Genomic DNA, 17,955 nt, shown 5'->3' with positions numbered 1-17,955 from the left:
TTTTTGCCTCTATGGCCAAACTCATTTAAAATTCTCTCTTCGCCTGTCTTATCAATGTTTTACACTTAACTTGGCAATGCTTATGTTTTATCCTATTTTCTTCAGATGGATCCTTCTTCCAATTTTTGAAGGATGTTTTTTTTGGCTAAAATAGCCTCTTTCACCTCACCTTTTAGCCATGACGGTAATTGTTTTGCTTTCCTTCCACCTTTCTTAATGTGTGGAATACATATGGACTGTGCCTCTAGGATTCTATTTTTAAACAATGTACATGCCCTTTGAACACTTTTAACCTTTGCAGCTGTACCTTTCAGTTTTTTTCTAACTATTTTCCTCATTTTATCAAAGTTTCCCTTTTGAAAGTTTAGTGTTAGAGCTGCAGATTTACTTATTGCCCCCCTTCCAGTTATTAGTTTACATTTGATCATGTTATGATCACTGTTGCCAAGTGGCCCCACCACCGTTACCTCTCTCACCAAATACTGCGTTCCACTAAAAGAGCTCCCTCTCTTGTTGGTTCCTGAACCAATTGCTCCATGAAGCAGTCATTTATTACATCCAGGAACTTTGTCTCTAGCAAGTCCTGATGTTACATTCACCCAGTCAATATTGGGCTAATTGAAATCTCCCATTATTATTGCACTGCCAAATTGGTTAGCTTCCCTGATTTCTCTTAGCATTTCATCATCTGTCTGACCATTTTGTCCAGGTGGACGGTAGTATACTCCTATCACTATACTCTTACCCAACACACATGGGATTTCTACCCATATAGATTCTACTGAGTAGGGATGTGAATCGTGTCCTCGATCGTCTTAACGATCGATTTCGGCTGGGAGGGGGAGGGAATCGTATTGTTGCCGTTTGGGGGGGTAAAATATCGTGAAAAATCGTGAAAAATCTAAAAATCTAAAAATCGCAAAACCGGCACATTAAAACCCCCTAAAACCCACCCCCGACCCTTTAAATTAAATCCCCCACCCTCCCGAACCCCCCCCAAATGAGTTAAATAACCTGCGAGTCCAGCGGCGGTCCGGAACGGCAGCGGTCCGGAACGGGCTCCTGCTCCTGAATCTTGTTGTCTTCAGCCGGCGCCATTTTCCAAAATGGCGCCGAAAAATGGCGGCGGCCATAGACGAACACGATTGGACGGCAGGAGGTCCTTCCGGACCCCCGCTGGACTTTTGGCAAGTCTCGTGGGGGTCAGGAGGCCCCCCACAAGCTGGCCAAAAGTTCCTGGAGGTCCAGCGGGGGTCAGGGAGCGATTTCCCGCCGCGAATCGTTTTCGTACGGAAAATGGCGCCGGCAGGAGATCGACTGCAGGAGGTCATTCAGCGATCGTGTTCGTCTTTGGCCGCCGCCATTTTTCGGCGCCATTTTGGAAAATGGCGCCGGCTGAAGACAAGAAGATTCAGGAGCAGGAGCCCATTCCGGACCGCTGCCGTTCCGGACCGCCGCTGGACCCGCAGGTTATTTAACTCATTTGGGGGGGGGGGTTCGGGAGGGTGGGGGAGTTAATTTAAAGGGTCGGGGGTGGGTTTTAGGGGGTTTTAGTGTGCCGGCTCACGATTCTAACGATTTATAACGATAAATCGTTAGAATCTCTATTGTATTGTGTTCCATAACGGTTTAAGACGATATTAAAATTATCGGACGATAATTTTAATCGTCCTAAAACGATTCACATCCCTACTACTGAGCATTTAGTCTCTTGTATGATCTTTATCCTGTTGGACTCTATACCCTCCCGGACATAAAGTACCACACCCCCACCAAGTTGATCCTCCCTATCATTTGGGCCGATACAGTAAGGACGCGTAAGAAACAGTGCGGCAGTGCCGGGCACCCGCTCGTTTGCCGTGCGCATATTTTGGTTCACATACCGCTCGATTCAGTATTCAAATTAGATGCAAATCCAAACAGCATCCAAAGCGCGTCAATGAAGCGGTAGGCATTCGCAATCCATTTTTCTGTATAGCGCGGTATGCAGTGCCTATACAGTATCCAGGGTGCGCTGGTACTTGTCATTTCAAATGTCATTTGAATTCTCATTCCACCAGATAAGTGGATGGTTCTTTTCTACAGACCCCGCTGCCTTGAGCACCCGGCCGGACGTCCAAGCCGCGACCTTGGACGTCCGGACTGGCGCTCAAGGCAGCGGTGCCTCCGATCATCGATGCCCGGATACAGGCGGGAAGGTCCATGAATGGATGCCGCAGCTAAGAGTCTTTGGAACCAAGGGAACCATATTTGGCATAGCCAGAAGGGAGCTATTAGAATAATTTCCTCCAATTGCCAAAACAATTAACAAGTTTTAACTCTTCTATAACTTGTAAATTGTTTTGGCAATTGGAGGAAAAGCATATATCAGGTCTTCTCTGCAGAAAACTGCAAAAACTATGGCATTTGGTACAGGTCTCTTGGGGTAATATAGAGGAAGTTTGTGATTGAAGGGAGCTGCAAAGAGAGAGAGATCTGCAGGGCATGCTATTGGCATTGCATTCTGCTGGGGTCTGCTGCCAGCTGCAAGTTGATGGTCTCCTGACCATCTTATGATCCGGTGAACATATTTTTGGAGTCCTGCATATGTGGTGCAAAACAGTGACACTCCTAAAACGGCTGAGAGGTGTGTGCTCTGTAATACTTTAGATGTTGCTTTCTAAATGGTAGCTATTGATAACCCGACTGCATAATTATGGTATGCTTATCAAGTTACATATCCCCTGTATGTTAACAGAATGAGTGTGCTTACTAATCAGCCTGAACTTTTTGTATCGCTCATCGCGTTGAAAGCGGAGAGCTGAAGTTAGGCACCTGCAGTCTCATTTTTCACTTTACCACATGCGGAATTTGTGTGCTCCGGTAGTGAGGGCTGGCTGGGAGGGGCCTGCGCTGATGCAGCAGAAGCATATGACAGCAGCAGGAGCAGGAGCAGCAGCAGCGGCGGCGGTGGTAGTAGCAGCAATTGCAGAGCTCTTCAGGCAGCTTTTGCTGCAGTACGTCAATTTGCACTGCCCTGGCATCTAGCAACATTCCACAGCAACGAGAGCACTGGGATCGGGACTCTGCATGGGGGCACGTTCAAGGACTACCTGACTGAAGAACTGGCGTCTTCCTAACTGCTGGAGAAGTGTTTATATTCAGACACCACAGTCCACGAACTGGTCTTGGGTGGAGGGGCTGCTTGATTTTTATTTTTTGGGTTGGTTTTTTTTTTTTTTCTTTTTTTGTGGGGCTGTTTCGGCATTGCTAATTTATTGGAGCTGTTCTTTCTTGTTGTCGTTTCCCCCTTCTTCTGGTTGAGTCTGTGCTGCATCAGGCGGTTTCATTATGCTGTGCTCAGTAGCTCGGTGTGTCCTCCGCCTCTGCTAGGCAGCGGCAGCATGGATGGTGCTCTTGCGACGACCTCTGCTGATTCTATCAGTCTACTGCGGATAGGCATGCTGAGTAATCCTGCTGTAAATGGGCGAGGACATTGACACGCGAAAAATTAACCACAGCTTTCTGCGAGACCACAACTATGTGACTGAAGGTAACCCAAAGATTGTTAATTTTTAGAACATACTTTTAGTTCAGAGCATCTTATAAGCATGCTACAATGTGCGATCTTGTTAAACAGAAAAATTATGGATTTTTTTTTTTTACGATGAAATAAACTAGCAGTCGCATTGCATTTTTTTGTTATGCTGTTTTTTTCAGCCTACCTTCTGCTGGTGAGCTGTGCAGCACTTACTGTTTCTAGTCTTGCAGGGTGGAAGAGTAAACAGCAGTTTCCAATAAAATTGACCTACTCTGCAGTTCTAGTCTGAAAGTGAGATTGTTGCTAAGTCTGATGATGTGAATGACTTGTGGAAGATTTTACATTTTATTTTGGCATCCATCTAAGATAGATTTCCAGAGAATTTGCTGAGGTTGGTCATTACCTTGCAGCCCTCACATGGTTTGGAAGAAATTCTGTTTCTAAAACGCTCTGGTTTTTCTAAGCTTTGTGTACCACTTGACCAATCAACAACTCATTAACAACAGAAAATGTGTCCATATCTCAAATCTTCTGTTGCAGATTCATGAGCATAAAAGATTGACATTTTGAACAGATGGTTCTTTGTAAGTCTCCTTGTAAATACACTAATGTGCAGTAACTGTGTGTTGGTCAAAACATCTATTGTAAGGTGCAGGTCTGTGACTTCCTAAACTAAGGACAGTGCTTAGGTTAATAACTTCAGGGAATTTATTATCTGTACCGACTCGCTAGTACATTGCGGAAATAGCAAGTGTATTTGCAGTGCAGAAGAAAATGGTTTGCATAATACAAGCAGACTAACATGGGTTGAACCAATACGGTTCGAGAACGAATCTCCAGATTGTGTCGTCATTTGATGAACGTTAAGTCATGCAGCGGATCACGCCGCATCCTGAAATTTGATCAGCTGGTACTCGGCTGCTGGCTTTACTGATGATCAGCAGTTTAGCAGAGCAGTGTGCAGAAAACAGCACCGATCACTCAGCCGCATTAAGAGAAGGCAAGGCAGGGCTTTCTTAAAGAGAGAGAAAGTGACAGCCTCCTGGTGGTTTTTCTCCACAAAGCATTCTGTTTTTGGCCAGTTTTAGAAGCAAGGTTCGCAGGTGTTTGTTGTTAAGGCACAATCTCTCATTGCATTTAGTTTATTTCATTGTAACAAGACCAGGATTCTTGGCAGTCTCAAGCAGTGCTGAATTTTCAAAGTTTGTCAGGAAAGATGAGGGCAAATCAGAACAATGGGGGGAGCATGTTTACTATTCATAGGACTAAAAAAAAACTGAATTATTAAATGTAATCCAGTTTTATTCAGATTAAATACTGTATGTTCTTCAGGGGGCCTCCTACACTTCTTGAAGGGAGGATGTGGCGAACAATGATATCTTGAGGGTATGCTTTAATTCAACACTGGTCTCAATTTTGTTAGAAGACCTCCTTGCTTAAGAAGCCTCCAGTGAAAGTAATCTTTAAAAAGGCTATGTATCATTAGACTGTTAAAAAAGAAATGTTTTACTCCATCTTGATGCTTGAAGTCCATTTAATATTAAATCTCTTTTCTAAATTGTCTTTATTCTGTTTAATACATGTAGGGATGTCATAGTGCAATGTTTATAACATCACAGTTCAGTACTATTAAAATGATGATAATGTCATTCACTCTGAATTACAATGCAACAATAAGAATTAGAAAGAAACAAGCTGAATATCAAGATGCTTCATAATTGCTTAACATACCTCTGTGGCAGCTACATTTCCTGCTACCTTTCACATGCATGCAATTTTTAAGTGGTAAACGTAAAAAATATGTAAATACATCCTTTATGATCAGCAGTGATTTTAACAGAAACACAGAAGCAGCTTTTGACAGGAGGAGTTAGTGAGCACGATGAGGCATATGCATAAAAGATTTGTGATGACACAGCCTCGCCCTACAGCAGAAAAAAGGAGGTGAAGGGGTTAAACCCATTTTCGATGATGCAGTGCTACCTGTATTGATAGTAACAGGGCAGCATTATGTTACTGCTTGTAGGTGTTCCCTCATAAAAACCTGGCACCCCCTATAGTGCATTAAAGGATTAGAAGAGTATCCATCATTCTGTATCCTGATCTAATATCACCATTATTATTGTTATTCTTAACAGATATTTAGAAGGATCTCTTGACAATGTGCTTGAACAATCCTGAGAGCACAATTAATTCAGTGCATAGTCAGGTCAGGTATTAAAGCAGAGAGAGAAGTAACATGGTAATGGAGGAGGAAGATTACTGGCTGTGAAGGAAGCATCAGAGAAAGCAGCTCTTTTTTTTTTTTTAAAGGCATAGAGAGAGGATATGGATTGAATGTCAGAAGGGAATAATTTGGTGGCTCCCTGCCCCCCCCCCCCCCCACACACACACATACACTGAAGGTACAAGTACAGATGCTCTTTCATGGCATTCGTCCTTTTACCCCCAGGGAGAAGAACACATGGTGATTCTGCTTTGAAGTTGCTGCACATACCTTCTGGCATGTATTTTACACTCATTGTAAAGCAGGTGCAAAATCCACAGGTACTTCTATGCCTGCAGAGTGTATGCAGGCACATTTCAACAGAAAATTGCAGGCATTTTCCCTTGAAAATGAACTTGCAAGTTTCTCAAGGACTCTCAAAATTATTCTCAGGTGTATAGCTCTTTCTACCAAACCAATCAATGGGACTTTGGACATAGATAGTATAACACCCATACTTATAGTGGCCAGTCAGTTTTGAAATAGCCCAATACCTTTAAACATGGTAAAATAGACTCTACCAATGACATGTGGTGTTTTCATATAGAGACAATAGCTGATAGTGAAAATACCTAGAGAGAATAACTTTCAAACATGTGGCGGCATATATGGCTGCATGCAAATTTATGATAGTATTTTACAACCTACATGTATCAGATATGCACATATTATGAAAGACACATATCCTTACCCTGCAACTTATACACATGTATGCTTACGCTTCCGTAAATTTGTGCATTGAAAATACATACTTTTCCTACCTATTTTAAAAATATACACACATTTTATGCCCAGAAGTAAAGTAATACATTAGGGATGGGAAGTCATTTGCAAAAAAATAGGAAATATTGTCTTTATTTCCTATTTCATTACATTTCAGGAATTGCAAAAAACAATAGGAAAAACCACGAAATTTCATGTTTTTCCTATTATTTTTTTGGGGCGAGGGAGGCAAAAAAAGCACATTTAAAAAAAACCCAACCCAAATCCCAATGGCACCTGTAGCCCCTGTCACATGGTAAGGGCATAGGGCATCCGGCGCCATTATGACTAATGGCAGCCACAGGACCCGGGAGTAGAAGATCGCCCCTGGGCCCCCCGCTAGACAAACATGGATTTTTGGTGAGTCCTGGGAGGGTGGGCGGGGGGCTTTGCTGGTTGGGAGCTTTATATTTAAATAAATGGGAAGGGTTAGGATGGGTTTTTGGTTTGTTTGGTTTTTTTTTATACAAAATTTTGCATAAAAAAAAACAACACAGCACTTCAGGGGTGGACCTGAAATGGCCCACCCCCCATCTGAAAACAAAAACACACCCAAAAACGTTTGGGATACCACCCCTAATTTACATTAAACCCAATTTACGCACATGTCGGTATATTTTAAAAAATGTGTGCATAATTGAAATTACCAGTTTACCCAATTACTCCACCAGTTCACCCAGTCCTTCTCCAGGTCATTGAGACCCACCTGTTCCTTCAGGCTGAACTCCCCCCCGCCCCAGTTCACCCAGACCTCACACCTAGCCAAAACTACACAATAAACAGTCTGATATCAATTATGCATGATAATTAGGTGTAAAATTATGGGAGTAAGTTGTCTTATAAAATAGCAACTTAAGCATGTAACTGCTGGCCTTGCCTTGGAATGACCCTTGACCACCCATTTATTTTGTGCATATGGCATGGGCGAAACCAAAAGTATGTGTGTACTATTGATTTGTAATTATGTCACAAGTAAAGGCTACTTGCGTGCATATATGCTCATTTTTATGTGCATAACTCTTTGAAAATTCACCCAAAATCTTTATGAACATACTATTTATTTAAGAACATAAGAAATACCATGCTGGGTCAGGCCAAGGTCCATCACGATCAGCATTCTGGCAGATCCTATGAAGCAGATCTGTTTCCAATTACTTGCTCCCTGGGATAGCAATACCTTTCTTTAGTCTACATGTCTAATAATGTATTAAGGACTTATCCTCTAGAACTTGTCCAAACCTCTTTTAAACCATGCTATGCTAGTTGCCTTGACCACGTCCTCTGACAACAGATTCATAGTTTGATTGTGCGCTGAATTAAAAAGTACTTTCTATAAGTGGTTTGGAATCTGCCGGTTGTTAGTTTCATGAAGTGTCCATTTTTGTCTTTTTTGAGATGAAGTGACTAAAAGTGCACATCATACTCAAGTTGTGGTCACATCATGAATCGAATCAGAGACAGTTATATTTTTCATTCCTTTTCAGATCATTCTTAACATTCTATTTGCTTTTTTGACCACTGCCGCACACTGACCTGAGGATTTCAATGTATTGTCTACAAGGACTCCAAGGTTTTTTTCTGGTTGGTGACTCCCAATACAGAGGCCAGTCTTGTGTACCTGTAATTGGGATTACTTTTCCCTATATGCATCATTTTGCACTTTTCCACATATTTCGTCTGCCATTCAGTTGACCAGTTTCCTAGTCTTATAAGGTCCTTCTGTAGTTCCTCACAATCCACTGCTATGTTAACAGCTTTGAATAATTTCGTGTCAGCTGTAGATTTGATCACCTCACTTGTTGGCCCCCTTTCCAGATCATTTATGAATATGTTAAATAGCATAGGTCCCAGTTCCGATCTCTGTGATACTCCACTAATAATATTCACCATTTGGAAAACTGACCATTTAGTCCTATCCTGTTTCCTGTCTTTTAACCAATTACCAATCCACTGGTAGGGCACTCGTAGGACACCGACTCCTTTTTCTTGATTTTCTAGTTTCCTGAGGAATCTCTCATGGGGAACTTTGACAGATGCCTTCTGCTTTCTATTTTTTTGAATGATACCCTTTTACCTTTAACTGTCTTCTTTACCTCACAATTAAACCATGCTGGCAGTTGTTTGGTCTTCCATCAAAATTTTTTAATGCATGAAATACATTTTATCTGGGTTTCCAAAAAGGTATTTTTAAACAATGTCTCGCCTTCTGCAAACTTTTAACCTTTGCAACCACTGCATTTATTTTTTTTCTAACTGATTTCCTCATTCTCTGTGTAAAATGTTTTTAGTAAGCAGCCTCTCTCTCCCCCCCCCCCCCCCGCCCAACAACAGGGACCCTCACTGGGCTATGCTGAGATGACAAAGCAATCCCTGCTCTATGCCCTGCCTCTCCCATAACTTGCTGCCTCATCATAGAGTCTCTTTGGCTCTTTGTTGTGGCCCTCCTGCCTTGTTTCTGTGTGGCTCTTGTGCCTTCTTGCCCTGACTTGTCTTGTGGCTTCCTTGGTCCTCTTGCCTTGTCCTGCGGCTTCCTTGGCCCTCTTTCCTGTTCTGTGGCCTTCCTGTCCTGCCTTGTGGTCTTCAGGCCTTCTAGTCTTGCCTTGTCCTGCCTTGTGGCCTGCTTAGCCTTCTTGCTGTTGCTGCCTTGTTGTCTTATATGTACCTTATTTTGCATTAGTTCCTGTTTACCTGTATTTGTATATTCCTTGTCCGGTTCTCATGTTCTTATCTAGTCCTTTCTTTTGCTATCCGGTCCTAGTCTTGTCCTGCCTAGCCCTCCATGTGGACCCCTACCCTGTGGGCCTTCAATTCAAGCCCTTGTCTCCGCTCTTGCCTTGCCGCCAGTTCCAGCCCTTGCCTCTCGCTCCTGCTTGTCACCAGCTCTAGATCTTGTCTCCAGTTTCAGCATTGCCTTCATTTCCAGCATTCTCTCCAGTTCCTGCCTTACCCGACCGCTGAAATGTACCATGCCTGGAAAAACCTGCTGGCTCCCAAGGGGAAGGGGCTGGCCAGGTGGAAGGCCTTGACCTGCTCTGTCCTGAAACCCTGTACTTCTCCTGCAGGGGAATCCTCAGGCCCAGCCAACCATTCCCTGACACTATGATAGTCTCCCTTTTTAAAATTATGTGCTACTGTACTACTTTCACTTAATGTCTTCCCTCCAGTGATTATGTCAAATTTGATTATGATCACTATTGCTTAGTGGCCCCACCACAGTAATACCTTGCACAAGGTCATTCATTCACTGAGGATAAGATCTAAAGTAGCTGTCCCTCTTGTTGGTTCTAGGACCAGCAGCTCCATGAAGTAGTCACTTATGACATCAAGAAACTTAATTTCTCTAGCAAGTCTCAGTGAGACATTGACCCAATCAATATTGGGATAATTAAAATCTCTCATTAAGGGAGGAGAATTTTCAAACAACTGAAATGGCAACATATATGTGACTGTGCATTGTTTTTTTTTTTTTTTTTATTTTTATTGCATTTTTAACAAAATAAAGAACATTCATACAATGTGGTTTATACAAGGAAGATAAATCAGTTTTACAATAATATAATATGGAATTCTATATAAACCTTGCCAGTTATAAAGAAATAGTTTTAACTAATGATTCATTCCACATTGGATATAATTTAAGTAATAATGGAGCCAATGGAATATTGAGCAGTCTTAAGCAAAAACAAAAACTAAACAAAATCTGTAACCAAGAGGGAGTCTACCGACTTATCTTATCCAATGCCATTGACTAGGATTATTAGGACTGAGAATGTGTATCTAAATATTGACGTAACTGTTCGGGAGCAACAAATACATATCTGGCATCATTATGAAAAAGTAAACATTTACAAGGGTATCTCAATATGAATTTTGCTCCTGTAGTAATTACTTCCTCCCTCATTGCTATGAATTTTTTTCTTTTTTCCTGTGTGATTCTAGCAATGTCTGGAAAAATTTGTACTGGAAAACCATAATACTTGACTTTTTGATATTTAAAGTAAGATCTTAAAACTGCATCTCTTTCTGAGACAAATACGAACTGAACAAATAAAGTTGATCTTAAACTAATATCCATTTCTTGAGACTTCTCTAAAAAGTCTGTCAGGTTCAAATGTGTGTCTATTTGATCTTCTTGGTCTAAGACATTATTTTCTGAGAAAGTTTGTTGGGATAAATAATAAATTTTTGAGATGGCTGGGATGGCTTTTTTGGGATATTTCAAATTGTTTAAGAGGTAATTTTTAAACAAGTCAATTGCTGACATCATCTTTGTTTTAGGAAAATTCAGTACCCGAAGATTTGCCCTCTTCATCTGATTTTCAATTATCTCGAGCTTATTTTCATGAATTCCTTCTGACTTTATTAGATTTATTTGAACCTTCTCCAAACCATTCAACTTCTCTTCCATTGTATTTAAATGTTTTTCCACAGTCTCAACATTTTCTTCCGTTTTCTTTGCTTTAACTAAAGCCTCTTGCACAGTCTTAGTTAATGTATTTATGGAACATTGCATAGAAATCAACATATTCCTTATTTCTTGAAGCGTTGGTGTAGCATTAGGAGTAGAGCAAATAACAGGAAAATCATCATTCTCTGATCCTACCTCGTCGAGGCCTTCATCCCGATGCTCCCAGCATTGTTGTGCTGTTTGACCCCGGCTCCTGGAACCTGAATCCACCAGGTTCTCCGAGGTAGCGGTTAAACCCTCCGCTCCTCTCTGTGAGTCGGGGATCTTCATGGAGGTGTCCGTTTCAGCCCCTCGCAAGGAAAGGCGACATACTTCCACCGCCAATGGGGGGTCCGGGCTCAAAGATATCTCATGGGCAAGGGGGCTCGGCAGCTGCTCCCTGCCGTCCCCAGCTGCCCCTCCTCTGAGCGGTACTGTCGGCATTCTGGATAAGGCGGCTTTTATCCCTGGCTGTCGTGGATCCATTCCCGATGTCGAGGGGAATTCTTTCACACGAGCTTTTCTTTTCGTGTGAGGCATTTGTTCAGGTAATATATCGAAATTATAAGGTAAAATCTCCAAATTCCTCGACACGCCGGGAGCTGCAGCCTTCACCCTCTCACCTCGTGGCGGCCATCTTGGCTCCGACTGTGCGTTGTTTTACTATGGTATTTTATAACATGTACGTATCACAAACACGCACATTATAAAATGTATTTTTTTCAATGTATTTCAATGAATTGAATGTGCGTACTTTACCTACAGATTTAAAAAATATATGCATATAAATTTTACATATGAAAGTAAACTAGGCTTACTCGAATAAGTCCCAATTTACATGCATAAGTTGGCCAATTTTAAAATATGCATGTGTCGAGAAAATTAACCAGCTTACCAAGTAGTCCACCAGTTTATCCAGTCCTTCTCCAGGTCATCAAGACCCTCCCGGTTCTTCAGCCTGAAATCTCCCCCTACCCCATCTATCCAGACCTACCATCCAGTCAGTATTACCCAATAAACACATTTAATATCAATTATGCCAGATAATTAGCAGGTGTATAATGACCTCCTCCCATGCCCTCCTTCACCGATTTTGTTTGTACTTTTATGTATTTATTTTTACCTTAGTTTAATGTATTTTACCTTACTTTATTTTATTTTTATTTTAAATCGCACTGGTAGAGATTTACTGTCTTCTGCCTTATCAACTATTCACTCTCTAAATGCCTCACTTGTTAACAGTTGCTAATTCCCCAGTTGTATCTTCTGTTTCCCCCAGTTCTATGTGACCCGGTTCCATGTAATGCCTGTTGCAATTTTTTGTTACACTGTAAACCGATATGATATGTATCTTGCCACATGAATGTCGGTATAAAAAAGTTCAATATAAATACACGAGGATAATGGAAAAGGTACACACGTATGTCTTTTAAAATAGCAGCCTACATAAATAAATGTTTACCCTGCTCCGGAATGTTCCTAGACTGCTTCTTTTTTACACGCATATATGTGTGTGTGAAAGTGAAAATACAAGCTTGTTTTCAATGTTTAGAAAATACGGAGTACATGAGTAGAGGCTACTTACACATATATAGGCTAATTTTTATGCACATAACATTCTGAAAATTTACATGTTGTGTTTCCAGATTTATTTGCTTGTTTAAGTCAGCTAGAATTTCATGGTCTGTTTCTTCATCTTGGCCAAGTGGCCAGTAGTATACATCCAGTGCTATATTCTTACCCGTCACACATGGAATTTCTATCCATAAGGATTCCACAGTACATCTGTGTGCTTTGCATTCACTTGGACACACAATCATGGTAGTATGATTATACAATGTAGAAAAATTTGTTTCTGCTTTTTTATTTATTGAAATATATACCCTTTTACATGAGAGTTGAAGACCAGGATTCACTGCTACTCCAGTAGGAACAGTTTTTTTTTTATTTGAGTTATTTTGGTGAAGCAAAGAGAAAATCTCAGCATAGAGAAAACCGATATTCCATCATTGTCAAACTTTGTATCAAAAGGCCACCTTTACTTGAAACAGAAACGTGATGGCAGAAAAACAGCAGTGCAGCCTATCTTGTCTAACCCATCCACAACAGATTATTCAGCTCTTTAATCCATACCATTCCCGCAGAGATTCCCTGAGCTTGCCCCATACTGATGAAGAGTTACGTTTGTTGAATCCAGCTAGTCTGAATCTAGGTGATGACTGCTCTTTTTCTTATTTTTAACCAAGAAAACAGTCTCTTTTTTTTTTTTTAAAGATCTAATTACTCATCTTTTCCAATTCCGAGCTCAGGTACTGTAACGATTTCTGTGCCCAAGAGGACTTGCAGTCTAATGTGCACCTGAGGCAACGGAGGGTGATGTAACTGGCCCAAGGTCACAAGCAGCATCTGAAACCTGGCTTCCTTGGTTCTCAGCCTGCTGCTCTAACCACTAGGTGGCAACTATAAATCGTGTTGCTATTACCAACAGCATTATTATAACTTTTTAACCCTTTATTTAAAGCTGCTGCTGTTGGGTTTTGTTTTTTTTTTTTAAATAAGGTAGCAGTTTAAATCTCCATGCTACTACAAACAGCATTATGTAAGAGTTTTTTGTTTTATTTTTTTACTCTTTGTTTAAGACTATTATATTATTATTATTATTTTTTTTTTTAGGAGTCCTGGCCAAAGCCCCATTCAGTTATGGAGAGCATAACACAAAAATGATACAATGTTACAAGATAAGTAAAACAAACAGAGGTGAATATTTAAATTTCAGGATAGGCCAATTCAAGTGTAAAGGCTTTTAGTTTAGATCAGAAGACAGAGAGAGGTGAAAAGGGAGGGAAGCTTATTTCACAAAGTGAGATCCAAGTGAGAGAGAGAGAGAAAAAACATATAAATATCAGTTCCTGGAATCAGGGAAACCCACCTGGAGAGCAGCATGGGACTGCAAGGCAGGAATCTGGACAAGACAAGGGCTGGTTTCTCACCTAGCCAGCCCCCTTTCCTGCAGGTTGAGCCTTTGGGTTTTGGGAACCAGTAGGTCTTTGTGGCGGCAGTACATGATAGTGAATCCGTACAGGCTGGAACCAGATTAGAGAAGGCATGGCTGAGCAGGCAGGTTGGACTAGAACAAGACTCGAACTGGCTGGTAAGGCTTGGACACGGGGTGCAGGCGAGGTAAGATACTGGGCAGGACCTGGAACTAGACAAAAACACTGAGGCAAGGCAAGGACAGAACTCAGTTACAGAGAAGGGCTAAGCAAGGCAAGAATACAAGGGCTGGACTGGGCAGAGGACAACAAGCCCAGACAATGACAGGACTGAACAAGGCAGACTAGGACAGAACTTAGAGAAGGCAGACAAGGGTAACACAGAACAGAGAATGTAGAAGCCCAAAGGCACAGGGCTATAGGTAGGCCTGGAAAGGCTACAAGGCAGGGTAAAGACAGAGCAGGCCTGAGGGCCTCAAGGCAAGATACAAGATAGAGCAGGCCTGAAGGCCTCAAAGTAGAGTAGGAAGGACCAAAGGCCACAAGGAAAGACAAAGAGCAAGATGGCCCAAATGCCACAAGGCAAGGTGTCCTGAAGGCTACAGAGCAAGGCAAGGAACAGGCCAGGACATGGAGTTAAGAGTAACACCCTGAGAAGCAAAGATACAATGGCAAGACAGGTTTACATAGGGCTGAGACTTGGGCGTGGCAAGAGCAGTGAGGGGGAGCTTGGCAAGACTAGTGGTGAGGCTCACTGAGGGCCTCTGCAGGCAAGGAGTCATCATGGCAGGCACAACTAGGGCAGGCAAATCTGTGACAGTAAATAAGAAGAGGGTACATGACTGTGAGCAAAGAATTTGAGGAGATTGGTAGTGGAGAAGAGGAAAGGGCCTGGAATGCATTTATAGGGTACAAATTAAGTGTGAACATAGTCCTGTAACTAACAGGAAACCAATGAAGAATATGAATCAGAGAAGTGACAGAGTGATATAAGAGAGAGAGAGAGTAGGACAGCAGTGGATTTTCATAAGTACTGGACACGACAGAGTTCAGAGAAGATAAAGTAATAATAGCAGTGCCCAAGGCAGAAAAAGACACAGCATGAAGAAGGAGACGGCAAGTATTGAAAATTAGGAAGGAGCAAATTTTATGAGCATTGATAGAAGATTCGAAGCTTGACGGAGAAAGATGGATCAGTAATGATGCCAAGGCATTTCACATGGTGTTGAAAGTAGAAAGACAGACTGAGTCAATGGAGAGGAGAGTGGATGGGAGAGTTTGTGGTAGGAGGGGAAATTCCTACTACATTTGTTAAAAGTGCCCAAAAATACAGTTCTGTTGAGAGAGAGAGAACTGAATATTGGATAAAAGATAATTAAATGTAATCTCTTATCTGAACATAAATTGTTTTTTATTAAGGTTCAGTGCTGTATCTCCATGTATAGAGAATCTATAAAGTTTGCTGACATCTGCTGTGGGCTGCTAGGCTATCATTTGTTCAGAAGTGGAAAATACCATGAATGGATGAATCAAGATTGGAACCTGACAAATTGGAATATTTTTAGTTTGGAAAGGTAACAGCTTCTTTTACAAACAGATATGACCACTGTAAGACTGTTTGGTCATCTTTTGTACAATTTGTACAAAATAGTATGGTTATGGATTAAAATCTATTAAAACAAGGAGATTTGATCTATTTTTGCTTAGGCCCTTATGATAAACCACTTATTAGGATTACGTTTACCACATTATGTGGCTCTTGTTCCCGTCTCTCATGTTCAAATTCCGTTTGATTCACCTTTCTTTTGAATGTCCCTGGGTTTGGATGTTACAAGATGTGTGACAAATAGTAGTAGGAATTTGAACCTGTGAGGAAAATTAAGATTTGTCTGACTACTAATATAATGAGATGGGGATAATCTGAATTATAGTATAGATATGTGTATATAACACCAAGGTATGACTAATAGTGAGATAATTGTTGCACTGTTTGTTGCATTTGGGACAGTTGTTTTGTGATGCCCAAGAATTATTAAAATTCAAACTTTACTAAAGATTAAATTAAAAAAAACATTATTGCAGAGAAAACCAAGAGAAAGAAAGTGAGTTTGTTGTATCGGGCATTGTACAGAAGGATTATCATTGTTTATTTATGATTTTTATGGTTTTAACTTATTGTATTCTTTTTATGCTGTCTTATTGTTTTATGTTTTTGTATTCTGTTGTATACCGCACCAGTCAGATTTCTAAGTGTGTGGTACATAAGCAATTAGAAATAAATAAAATAAATAGGGGATTTGTTTTGGACAAATCAGGTATCAACTAATGACAGCACATCCAGGTCGATACTGCTGAAAGGGAATGAGAGTTGGGTAAAGCAGGAAAAGTGTTGGCCAAGGATTTTAGTATCATCAGCATAGGAGCAAAATCAGCAGCAGAAGGAGGAAATGAGAGGTCCCAGACAGAGGGTATAGACAGAAAAGAGCAAGGGCCCAAGGACAGATTTTTGTGGTACATCAACCAGCATAAGAGTAGTCATTTTTTAAATATTATTTATTTTCTGTTTCTCTCTTTCTCGAGCCTGCAGGACTTTATTTAGTGTCCTTCCTCCTTATGCCCTGGCTGAGGCAGAAACAGCCTGCCTTTTGTCCTCTCCTCCTGGCTGGCTCTCTGCTGTTTCTCTCTCTCCAGTCTGCAGGACTTTATTTAGTGTCCTTCCCACTTAAGAGGAACTATTGACAAGGATAATAGAGTGATTGGGTAAGTCAGAGGAAAACCAGATAAGACCTGAGTTGGAGAGGATAGAAGCAAATATAGATATGTAGATAGAAGAATACAGTATTGAAGGCAACTGACAGATGGAGGAGCAACTCACAGCAAATTGGTAGGAGGCCATGGATAAAGGAAGATGGATTAAGAGATGTGAAACACTATTTCAATGGAGTGGAACAGAATTCATGAGTACATGATAACAGCTTTATAACTGATGAGTGTGGGACATATGTAGTGTATACAACCAGAATTAAGAGGAGTCAAATGATGCAGTGAACTTCAGTAGGCATGTAGATGCTTAGCTCTGGATGCCAGTCTCAAAAAACCTGCAACATATAGGGCTCATAACTATAATTTTGTGCTAGATTGGAAGCTCTTTTGACTGCGAATACAGCAGTGATTTTAAAAGAAAGGCCAGAGCTGATATGGCCCCAAAAATTGCAAAGAATCACAAAGAAAAGTTATGGCCAGTGGAATCCAAGATGGGTCTAGGTGGAATGCCTGGTTTAAAAAGGAGAAATTTGGTGATTGTAAATACTTCAGTTTAGTTTATTGAATTTTCTTAATTGCATATCTTACAACAATCAAAGCAATTTACAAATAAATAACAAATATGTAAGGAGGATTTACTAAGCCATGATAGTTTATTGCAGGAGGGGCCAAATATCATGGTGGTGGTGGTGGGGTGTCTCTGTGATAGTTGGCTTCTCCCTGACAAAGTAGCATGGCAGTACCATGGTGCGATTTATTTATTTATTGTGGCACAAACGCATGACAAAAAATTGCACAGTGGTATGGGGCCTTCCCATGGAATGGTGGCCTACCTCGCCATTGTTTAAGGGGCCTGAGGCCTAATTTGGCCAAAATTGCCATGTGGCCAAGATCCAATCCCTGGACCTTCCCCCATCACATGATAGGAGCAAGGTCATGATAGGCTCTGGGCCCATACTGAACCCCAATGATTTATTTTTTAGGTATAGAGGGGTTTGGAGGGTGGGGGCCTGGCTCTTCCCCCATGCTACAAGGCTGCTTTGTTGGATTGGGGGTGAGGAACCACTAGACCCCAGGGATTTTACTTTATTTGCATTGGGAGGGAAGGGATGGGGCAGAAGGGGGAGGTCGTATGAGTAAGTGGCCATTTTTTGACATTCAGATAAGAGGTTGGGGAAGAGAGCAGACCATCGCCACACAGTTT

The 17,955-nt window shown here is 41.3% G+C and overlaps 1 protein-coding gene across 6 annotated transcripts in view; it reads left to right on the top strand.

Annotated features, from left to right (window-relative positions):
* The window catches only part of PPP2R2C (protein phosphatase 2 regulatory subunit Bgamma), a 623,817-nt gene that overhangs the window by 227,482 nt on the left and 378,380 nt on the right, over positions 1-17,955 (top strand). For 2 of the 6 annotated variants that reach the window (XM_029591463.1, XM_029591491.1), the window contains exon 1: positions 2,846-3,532. The exons of 2 other annotated variants lie outside the window; for them this stretch is intronic. In XM_029591463.1, coding sequence (XP_029447323.1) covers positions 3,463-3,532 — 70 coding nt within the window. In that variant the 5' untranslated portion in view covers positions 2,846-3,462. Of the gene's footprint in view, positions 1-2,845; positions 3,533-17,955 lie in introns of those variants that run through there. 2 more of the 6 variants (XM_029591482.1, XM_029591499.1) reach the window with 1 other exon arrangement.

This window comes from Rhinatrema bivittatum, chromosome 1, assembly GCF_901001135.1.
Source record: "Rhinatrema bivittatum chromosome 1, aRhiBiv1.1, whole genome shotgun sequence".
Taxonomy (NCBI): domain Eukaryota; kingdom Metazoa; phylum Chordata; class Amphibia; order Gymnophiona; family Rhinatrematidae; genus Rhinatrema; species Rhinatrema bivittatum.
The sequence above is the reverse complement of the archived record's forward strand: the minus strand, read 5'-3'. Positions and strand labels throughout refer to the sequence as shown.